Source organism: Rhineura floridana, chromosome 11, assembly GCF_030035675.1.
Source record: "Rhineura floridana isolate rRhiFlo1 chromosome 11, rRhiFlo1.hap2, whole genome shotgun sequence".
NCBI classification, from domain to species: Eukaryota; Metazoa; Chordata; class Lepidosauria; order Squamata; family Rhineuridae; genus Rhineura; species Rhineura floridana.
In genome coordinates this window covers 12,800,753-12,812,130 of record NC_084490.1, presented here as the reverse complement: position 1 = coordinate 12,812,130, position 11,378 = coordinate 12,800,753, and the positions used below count along the sequence as shown (strand labels likewise).

At 42.1% G+C, this 11,378-nt stretch overlaps 1 protein-coding gene across 1 annotated transcript; it reads right to left on the bottom strand.

Moving 5' to 3' along the window:
- Window positions 1–4,021: 4,021 nt before the first annotated feature.
- LOC133367423 (olfactory receptor 11H6-like) lies at window positions 4,022–10,342 on the bottom strand. Its single transcript, XM_061591527.1, has 2 exons — window positions 10,328–10,342; window positions 4,022–4,966 (listed from the first exon to the last, which is right to left on the bottom strand). Exons 1-2 carry the CDS (start codon window positions 10,340–10,342, stop codon window positions 4,022–4,024), a joined length of 960 nt encoding a protein of 319 aa, XP_061447511.1.
- Window positions 10,343–11,378: the final 1,036 nt, after the last annotated feature.

Genomic DNA, 11,378 nt, shown 5'->3' with positions numbered 1-11,378 from the left:
TTAGGATTACAGGTACTCTGTGGACATGGCTAATTTTTCATGAATTTCAACAGATTATGAGAACTCTGACAGAAAAAAGTCCAAAAGGGCTCTGAGGTTTTTTCTCTCTTTTTAGACTTTGAACTCTTTGTTCTCTCTGACTGTTGTGTGTATCGCCATGAACATTGAGAAGGTTGTTAAGCAAGCATTTAAATTTGTAAAATTTGTAAGATTTTGTTTTGAAATGAGCTTATGGGAAGTATCAGAATGGCATGGGGGTATTTTCAATTTAACATTGCAGAATGTGAAAAATCCATGCTGGCTATAGTATGCTGGGAGGAAGGGCGGGATATAAATCAAATAATAAATAAATAAATAATTTCACACCATGCATTTAAATCTCATTTAACACATATTTAAAGCACATAGCTTCCCCCAAAGAATCCTGGAAAGTATAGTTTATCCCTCACAGAGCTACAATTCCCATCACCTATAATAAACTACAGTTCCCAGGATTGTTTGGGGGATGCCATGTGCTGTAAATGTGTGTTAAATGCAAGGGTGTAGTCATCTGGGGTGTAGTCATCCAAGCTACACAGCAAATGGATTGGAGTGTGAAAGACCAACCCAAATTGTGTTTGCATTTTGACAAATTTGTAGGGCAGTACAGTATCTCAGAGAGGAGGTCAGGTCTCCTGCTCCCCTGGTGCATTCACTATAGCTGCCCATTTCCCCTGCTTTTTCAAGTTTGACAGAGACATCTGTGGGCTATCGGTACATTCTTAAACCGCAAGGATTTTTGCCTATTAGTGAATAACAACTACTAATTAACCAGAAGCACATAATCTTTGGTTCCATGACGGAAGAAAAGAGAGATATCAATGTATGAAAATAAATAAAGAGGCTTTCAATATGCATCCCTGAAACTTACTGTCTCCCCCTTTTCCTGTCTTCAGAACTTCAGGAAATGTTAAAAGGTAGGCATAACTAAGAATTCCTGTTTCCAGCTTGGGCAAAAGAAAATGTAGGGTCATAGAAGTGGGTTTACCAAGGAGTCCATCAGGAGTCCTGAGTGTTACTGTTGCCTCCATAAGGATAGAAGGGTGTATTGGTTGGAACAGGGAAGCCCACCTCCCGCCAAGAGGGTTGCTTACCTAAGTTGAGGAATTTGGACATGGGAAGAGTGAAAAACAAGCAAACAAGCCTTACCTGTCCTGAATACTTCTCTGCAAGCACAACCTCCTCCTCAGTTCTGAAGTGCCATCAGGTGAAAGCAGACTGATATTTCAGCTCCGCAGGCCAAGGCCTCAGGGGAGCCCTGTCTCCACAGTGTGATGGAGATACCAAAATCTGGATTGTGATAGTTGCTTTAGCACAGCTGTGCTGTGATGCTGCAGCTGAGCTGAGGCAGACAGAATATTATAGGTTTTGTGTATAGGAACCAGGAAGGGTTTCTGTCAGCAGCTCTCCAGATCTGGGGCTCTTACCTGATGACATGTGGAACTGCTGCTATAAGGGCCTTTTTGCAGTAGGCATGGCTTTTCTTTGATTGTTTAAACAGTAAAAATAAAAAGCTGAACAATGGGATGTTATTTTCTCATCAAAGGTGGCTACTGAGAGTTGAGTGTGCTGTGCGTCCATCTCCTTTTCTGCGGGGCCTTAGGGTTGCTGTTGTTGCTATTATTTATGGCATTCATATTTTCTACCCAACAAGATAGTTTTATGGGGAGCTCACCAAGATTACATGATATAATATTGGTGTGGGGAACTTCTTAGCTCCACCCCAGTGGGCCAACGTTGACAGGTGGGCAGGACAACCCTCTTCTCCATCATATGACATCATTGTGTCATGACATGATTGACAGGTTTCTTGTCCTGCCCACCTGTCAAAATCCCTTGTGCTGCATGGCCAGGGATGATGGGAGTGGAAGTTCAGCAACATCTGGAGGGCGAAATGTTCCCCACACCTGCAACAGAACAAAATTCCTAAAAGTGAGGATTCAGCAATAAGTATAAAAAGGACAACTCTTACTCTGCCTCACTAAAAATGAAGACAACAAAACAGGCCAGAAATCATACCACAGAACAATCCAGTGTTAGTCAAGTACTTGATCCAGAAACAGCAGTGATTCTCACAAGTGTAACTAAAACCTTGACATATACGCTTGCACATTCCAGTGCATTTGTCTGCTTCTCTTTTTCAGAGCAAAGGGTTGGGTCGTTTTAGCGTCTGGTGGAACAGGATTGGTCCTTAGGTGGCGCCGTTGAAGAACAGGGCACAGGCTCCTCCACAGGGACTACCCTATGATTTGAGAGTGAGCCAGCTGTAGAAGACAGGGAGTAGTGGTGGCACGTGGATGACTGAGGTCACACCCCTAATTTAGCCTGCTACTTTCCCATTGCTAGTGTTGAAGTAAGAGGCCACTGCCAGTCTATTGGCGTCTGCACATGGAATTGGAGAAGGACCCCACCTTGTCCTTTGTCCCAGGAGCAAATGTCTTGAGCTGGTCCTACTCCATTACAAACACATAAAAATTCCCTCTGCATAGAAAACTACCGTGTTAGGGAGAAGAGTGTTAGCCCAGCCTTCTCACGGACATGTTAGTTTGCTATGTCAGTATAATTCCCAGCCATCCTCAACGGCTATCAAAGGAGGCTTCATACCTCAACCTGCTCTGGGTGCCTTGCCAAGTGAAGTGGGTGTCTACCACGGAGAGGACTTGTGTGGTAATGCTACCTTGAGTATTAAATACATTCCCCAGAGAGGCATGCCTGGACCCATCATCATCATCAGTTCCTTACCTGCCCTTCATTATATCAGATATTTGGGATCTTTCTGGCACCTGGTGAAGATCTTTAATATCCAGGAGTTTTATTCTGTCTGTGTTGAATGGTGGATTTATCTGTTGTGTTTTATTCTTGTTGATTTTACACAATATATTTTATTTTAGCATTATTTTGTTTCCATGCTACCCAAAGAATATTTAGTGATGGATGACTAACTATATATATATCCAATAAATAACTAAAATTGCAATCCTAACCACACTTACCTTGGAGTAGGCTCTGTTGAATTCAGTTTGACTTACTGCTATGTAGACATGGGCCCCATCTGCACTGTACATTTAAACAAGTATCATACCACTTCAAACAGTCATTACTCCTCCCCCCAAGTAATCCCGAAAACTGTAGTTTGTTAAGACTGATCATTGTTCGGAAACACCCCTATTTCCACCATAGAGCTACAATTTTCAGAGTGCTTTAACAGTCAATCCCTCTTCCCAGGGAACTCTGGGAATTGTAGCCCTGAGGGGAAAAGGGGTCTCCCAACAACAGTCAGCAACCTTAACAAACTACAGTTCCCATGATGTTTTAGGGGAAGCCATGACGATTTAAAGAGGAATGATACTGCTTTAAATGTGTAGCGCAGATAGGGGCCTTGGTCAGGATTGTGCTGTAAATAACTAAATACAGTTTGTTCTTGGGCTTGAACAGGAAGGGTAGAAATCGAACAAAAATGGCAAAGATACTCTACACACAATTTTTTGTTTGTTTATTAAAAGATTTACAACCATCTTCCCTGACGTTTAGGATAAGTGTCTTCATGAGACAGCAGAACACAAAAACAATTGTAACACATTCAAAATCAAGAATTTAAAATCCACAATGACACTCTTGTACACTGAAAAGCAGAAATATCACTAAGACACAATTAAAAGAGAATTGTTAAAAACCAGCACCAAAAACTGTTTATTAATTTATTTAGAAGATTTAGAAACTGCTTAATCAAAAAAGCTCTGCACGTGGTTTATGTTCAGATAGCCACTAATATTGGCTGACAATAGCTGTAGCAAAGACCAGGCCCTGTGTTTCTCCTCAGAATCCCTCATCCAGCTGTCTGTGTGCTGTTACATTTGTACTCCAACCTTCTCTCAAGGAGCTCAAGGCAGCATTTGAACCTCATAAGAACCCTGTGAGGTAGGTTAGGCAGGGGGAGAACGACTTGCCCATGATCACCCACTGAGATTTGCACTGGAGACCCTCAACATCCTCGAAGCAATGTCCTCTTTAGTGCCGCTATCATCTCTTTGTTTCGCAAGCTGTAGATGAGTGGGTTGAGAAGAGGGGTCACCATGGAGTAGAAGGCAGTTACCACCTTATTACTCCCACCAGAAGATCCTGGGTTGACATAGGTGACCATGACGGAGCCATAAAACAAGCTGACCACGGCCAGGTGGGAGGTGCACGTGGAAAACGCCTTGTGACGACCTGCAGCAGAGGGGAGCTTTAGGACCGTCTGCAGAACTGTCCCATAGGAGGTGACAGTGAAGAGGAAGGTAGCAATAGTGATGAGGGAACTGAGGGCATAGCAGGTGATCTGTGTGAGGGGTGCTGGGCTGCAGGAAGCAGCTAGAAGAGGGCCTGGGTCACATATAAAGTGATCCAGGATGTTGGGGCCACAAAATGGGAGCTGGGAAATGAGAACGATGGGCACGAGATACCACAAGAAACCAGAGACCCAGCAGCAAGCCGATAAGGTGCAGCAAAATTGGGGGGACATGAGCATTGGATAGCGAAGCGGGTGGCAGATGGCCAAGTACCGGTCTAAGGCCATGCTGGAGAGGCAAAAGCACTCAGTTGCCCCCATGGAGAAGAAGAAATAGAACTGCAAGAAGCAGTCACGGAAAGAGATGACCCCTGGCGGGGAGGCCACATCAATGAGCATCCGAGGTACTGTAGAGGTGACGTAGCACATCTCCAGCCCGGAGAAGTTGCCCAGCAGGATGTACATGGGGAGGCGGGACAAATGGGTGTCTCTGAGCACTGCCCAGATGATGCACAGGTTCCCCAGTATTGTGAAGACATAGCCAGTTGAGAGAATGGAGCACAGGAGCAAGCGCAATGCAGGTGATAAAGAAGGGAAGCCCAGGAGGACAAACTCAGTCACTTTGTGGCCGGTGATGTTGGTGAGATCGATTTGTCGTTCCTGTAGAAGCAAAGAATCATTTTGAAGAACAGGTTACTGGATGCTTCTGGATTATTTCACCATTGCTTTATGGCCACCGCTTTAAATAGTGAATTCTGTTTATGAGTGAATCTTTGCCAGGCCACAGGCAGAACTTCTCAAATTCAACTGCATCAACATAACTGAATGCTGAAAAACGAACCAGTAATGCTTCAATTCAATACCAAGATTACTAAACCTTGTAGTAATTTAGTAACTACATGTCCAAACTCTACATGTCAAAAATCCTTCCAAAAATCATGTACGGATGTGAGATCTGGGGCCCTTCCCTTCGGACAGCCCTAGAACCAATTCAGAACACCTTCTTTAAACAAATCCTAGGCTTACCCAAAGGCACCCCGGCGGCTTTTATGAGAATAGAACTTAACTCCCCCTCCCTAATGGCCAGAGTCGACCTAGCGTTTTTACGCTTATGGAAGAAAGTCTCGGAGGCCAATTCACCCTCACTGGTCAAACTTTGTTGGGAGGTACAGCTAGAAAAAGGGGGTTGGGCTAAAAAAATTTATGCCCTGGGGATTCAGTATCTTTTGACCCCTTCTCTGCTTGCCAGTCTCAACCCAAAGGCCCTGTCCAATCAAATCTATGATAGCGACGTACAACAAGACATCGCAGTGATCACCACCTCCCATTTTTCCAAATGGTTTATTCACATCAAACCTAATCATATATGGCCTCCTTATTTAGATGTTCTAACAAGTGCGCCCCTCAGAAGGGCCTATACTGAATTATGTTTCCAGGTGATGCCTTCGAATTATCTGTACGGTCGATACCTAGGTATCCCACATGCTGAAAGGTTATGCATAGCAGGATGCAGAGTGCCAGAAGACCTAATCCACTACATGCTCGATTGTCCTCTATTTTCTTCCCCACGGAAAATTTTTTTAGCACCGCTGATCCCAATGAATAATAACGACAATAAGTCCCAGATTTTGATTTCTTTATTATCTGCTATTCAGCCACATATGATAATTTCTGTTGCAAATTTTGCTCTAGCGGCAAAAAAACTGAGAGCTTCTTATTCTGGGAATACTCGTTAAAATCAATTTATTTGAAATTTTAAATTAACTTAATTTAGGATGATTATTTTATATTGTATGAATGTATATAGTTCTCTTGTTGTAACAGTCTGTGGCTATAAACGACTTACCAATAAAATTACAGAATAGTAACTACACACCATACATTTGTAGTAATTAATCTGAATTTACCCTTTCTCCAAAAATCCAAAAAAGTAATAAAATCACATTTCTCTGTTATTATTATTATGTAGGCCAAGCCGATTTTCTAATCTGCTGTGTTGGAGTCCCCCCTCCCCCCAATTCCCATCCCCTTCACTTAGGGGCTTCAGAAATGTTCTTCATACAGATTTCTTCCCAGATTTTGGAGTTCCAGATTATCGGGTTTTATTTCCCTAGTTGGATCAATGCATTTGGAATTCTCCACTGATCTGCCTAGGAAAAAAAAAGTTAAAATCTAGTATGAAGCCCTGTGCGTCACAATGTGCTTTATCTTCTAGTTCATCTTGAAAATCGAGGACGCTTCCAGAGAGGTGTTTGTTGTGGGATCCATGGTGTTCATGTTAGCAAGGGGTTGTTTCTTTTTGCAGCATCCACATAATGTCATCAGCATCAAAATGCCAATTTGCATTTTTTTCTCCATTGAACCTGAATTTACTTTCTATAGAAAATCCAAGAAAACAACAATGAAAAGCCTGTTGACAATAACCCATCTACAATATCTGAATGATGCTTTTTTAATATTACGCTTCTACCTGGAAGGACCTCAGGTCAAAAAAAGTTTTACCTGTCTAACTTCTGCATGTCAAGCTGTTGTTAAAAGGCACAAGATCAGGGCCAATAATATCTTCCCTGCTTACATCTAGAATTGGGGGTTGGGGAGTCAGAAGAGGGCTCTGACAATAACGACACTGCATCCACACCATATACTGAAAGCACATTTAACCAGTAGTGTAGTGGCAAATTCAGAAGTACAGGACCCATTCATGATAGTCACAGCCACGTCGTCTCACAGCCATGTCCCCTTTCCCTCATCTCCGTTGCTCTTTGTGTTTTCTCTGAGTCCACACTCCAGTTCAGCAGAAATCCCTAAAAGCCAATCTTCAGGGAGGCTGTGTGTTAGCTCCTGAGAAGAGTCTTCTCAGTGGCTGACTTGCCTCCTTTCACTCTGATTGCCTCCAATCAGCATGCAAGGATTCTTCTCAATGGCTAACATGCTCCCTTTCCATGATGACTGGCTCATACATAGGGATCTGGTTGGGATCCTGCTCCCAAAAAAGTAAGGGGTCTATGACCCCCCGTGACCCTGGGTGACTACACACCTGCATTTAGCACATATTTACAGTGTATGGCATCCCTCCCAGGAATCCTGGGAACTGTAGTTCCCAGTAGAAGGTTACACAAGTGGGATTTTAAAATCAGCTGTACTGGCTGAGCAGCCAGACGTACAACTGGAGGAGCTTTGGGGTCAGAGGCATGTTGTTCCAAGGAATGGGGTGGAAGTTTATTTATTTATTTATTTGATTTATATCCTGCCCTTCCTCCCAGTACGAGTCCAGGGCAGCAAACAAAAGTAATAGAAACACTTTAAAACACCATAAAAACAGACTTTAAAATATATTAAACAAAACACATTTAAAAACATTTTTTAAAATTCAGGGAGTTTTGCAGAAATGAGAGGCGGAAATATCTAAACCTGTATTTATAAAAAGTGGGACTGGGGGAACTGTTTCCATATAGGTGATATCTTTAATATGTTCATCTGCAGACGGATAAAACACCACAGGAAAGCAATCTTGATGCGAGCAAAATTCTTTTTTGTAGTGTTTTATCAATTTGTAGGCCAGCACGAGTGTGCCAAAAACATGCCACAAGGGGAAAAAAATCAATGCAGGGTTTCATCAGTAACATAGAGTGGGGAAATGAAGCAAATTAATGGAAGGAAGTAAAAGCTATAGCCAATTTCACATACTTGGAACCCAGAATTCATATTTAGAAATTCTCCTAGTTGAATCAGATTTCAGGATGAGTAGGATGGAAGTCAGGGCAAACCAGAGAAACAATGAAGGAACAGAACAGTGAAAATAATCCCTTCCCTGCCTGGCTGTTCCCTTCTGGCCCTTGCACGTCCTGCTAACACTGTATGTATGTGAAAATAAGACATCTATGTGCTCTGCTGTGTGATTCTGTCTGCTGGCATTTATTTGTTATACTGTTCATGTAACTGTATGCAGAACACACAATGTAAGGCATTATCATCACCAGGAACAGAGTTCACTGGAGAAAGAATTAAGTGGGGCAATAGTGATGGAAAACAGACGGGAGGGTAAAGGCAGATGCTCAAAGGACCACCTGTTATAGTTTCAATCAGCCTTTCCCAATCTTTGGCCCTCCAGATATTGTTAGAGAACAGCTCCCATCATCCCTGACCATTGGTCATGCAGGCTGGGGTGGATGGGAGTTGTAGTCCAAAGCAGCCTTTCCCAGCCTTTGGGTCTCCAGATGTTGCTGGTTGGAGCTGATAGGAACATCTGGGCACCCAAAGGTTGGGAAAGGCTGGTCCAAAGCATCCAGGGGTCACCAGATTGGGAAGGCTGGTTTAATACAACTGAGATCAGCTTTCTTTAAATCACCTACTGCTAGGAGAATGAAAATAACCAGACATCACAATCTGAAATTCTCCTCCCGTTTCAGTCCTTTGGAATTTCCAGATGTCTGGATCCCAGATGTTTGCCCGCAAGAAACAGAACAAGTGGTACCTGCAATAACATATTGCAGTGTGGAGTGCTGTTGTTCAGGATTCCAGCCACTCTACATCATCCTTTCCCCTTTTCCATTCCCCTCAACAGTCAGTTAGCATTCTGTAGCCCCTGAGCATGCTCGATTGCTCTGTGTTTGGAGATTCCCCCCGGCAATCTCAAATACTTTTTTAAAAACTCATTTTGTACTTCTGCAAACCAAGCTTGCTGATACCTCCATTTTGGGCATGGGCGGTGTCGTTTTGGCTATATAAGCATCAGCACTCTAAACACTGGAAATAGAATATAGTAGTTGACTGTACAGGAAAAGGAAGAGGAGAAATATAGTCATTGCTGTTACATTTCTTGGATTTAGAGACAGATCTCCAGATGAAATGTTTCAAGGCAGTAGTTGTTCATTGACTGCACCAGCCAGACACAGGAGTGAAAGGTGTCAAATAATAGCACACTAACTTAGCTTTCCCCTCCCACACACTTTTCTAAATGAATTAGGAAATAACTCTTTATGTACCACATTTAAATCTTTTTTTGAAAAAACTCAGTTTATATGAAGCTCTTGGAAGTCACGCCCTTCACCATATCCTAGGGCATCCTCCATCCTTCAGCTATTAATCCAAATATTGTGCAATCCAAAAGGAGGTGGCTGATGTGCAGAGAGTGCAGATGAAACCAGCAAGGATGCCAAGTCCAGAATACAGGAAAACACCGACCATATCTTAAAACAGTAGCTGCCTTCATCTGGGTGGAAATTCCTCTTTCTCTTGATGTTAAACTTTCACAGTCCCGCCTTTCTTGCAATTAGGAAGGTTTTCCCTCCATTTATCCTAAAGGGCATCCTAATTTTTTTAAACTCCTCCAAATGCTTCTTTCAATGACTGCTCAAATGGCTGTTCTGTGTCTCCTTGATGGGCCCCTTTTAGACAGTTCGAAGAATGGTTACAAATTTCTCGATCTGGCACAGGAGGTTGAACCCTTTGGCATTTCTTCTACCACATATTATTGATTGATTACATGTATATCTCACCTTTCTATCCTTCCATCATGCAACTCAAGGTGGCATTCCATGCAGGCCCTGACCAGAGTCAAACCTGCTTAGCTTCAGCAAAGTGACTACTTTATGTACCTTCAGACCACTCCCTGAGACCAGGTTCTTTTAGGTGAAATTCATCAGCGGGGGGAGAAGGAACTTGGTATCATTGTCATTTTAGGACTTCCAAAATGACTGAAGAGACAGTTGCCAAAGGATTCTCCAGTGCTCTATCCTCAAATGCAGTATTGTCCCCACAAGACCCCTCCCCCTTTATGTTATATTTTAATTTAGATTGTAAGTCTGTGGGTGCAGGCTTTTTTAAAATCTATATACAACAGCCCCTAGTACAGTTTTATTAATATTAAATTATAACAATCATAAAGTCCCTCCTTCCAAATCACTACTTTAATCATGCCTAAGCATCCATGTCTTTCAAACCATTTGAAGAAAGCTGAGGAGCTGAACAGCAACTTAAAAAGGGAGATCTTTGAAAGGAAACAAGACATAGAAGGCTCACCTGCTTCACCGACATATCTACCCAGCTCTAAGCTTCAGATTCCCTCAAGCTCTGAAGATGTCACCCAAAGAAGAAGGTTGCTATTATGATACCATAGGAAGAAGCCTCAGTGGGATATTGTCTCCAGAGTGCAGCACAAAGCCAAATATCTGCTTTTTAAAAACCACTATGTTTAAGAGAGCTTATTTGTCAAGTGGTATGAAAATAGGATCTCCCCAGGCCCCCAGTGTGCTTGATGGCTTTTATTTTAATCTGCATGGCTTATCAAGAAGGCTTTCTCTCTTAAGAATCACTATGACTACTCTATCCCCAGGACATTTATTTATATTTAACAACAAATATATACCACTTGATTGTAATACAAGCTCAAAGCAGTTTACAAAAACAAACGTTAAAATTATGAAAGACTCTTAAAAATAGGTATTTAAAATATTTAAAAAACTAATTAAAATAAACAATAACACATACCAAATATACATACTCACTCCAAATCATATTACCCCCATGATATTAGGGACCACTCTCTAGAAGGTGTCCTACTAGCATGCTGGTCCAAAGCTTTGTCTTGGTACAAGAAACCTCCAGAAACCTTTCATGCTCATTGGTTCATAGGATGCTGGAGATGTAGGGAGCCCTGCTGGGACCTGGCTCCCAAAAAAGTAAGGGGTCTAAGAACCTGAGACCCTAAATGACTACACTCTTGGTCTTAACAGCAGATCCAGTTCAGTCCTTCATTTTGTACCACAATGCTCTAAAAATATCACTCAGACCTGAATTCATTGAATTCACATGTGAATAGGGATGGGCAGAAATTGGGTTTAGTTCGCATTTAAAGTTGAATTGATCAAATTTGCACTTTCTGAAACAATGAGAACCAAAACACAGCCATCCTTCGAAATCTGCACTTATCCAAATTTTACGATGCCATTCTTCAACCAAACAATGTTTACAAAAATGCATATATTAGGGAAAAGTGAGCACAAAATGAATATATTGGTCAAAATGACATACAAAATGCATTATAATAGGATAATATTGAAAAATTCCCTAG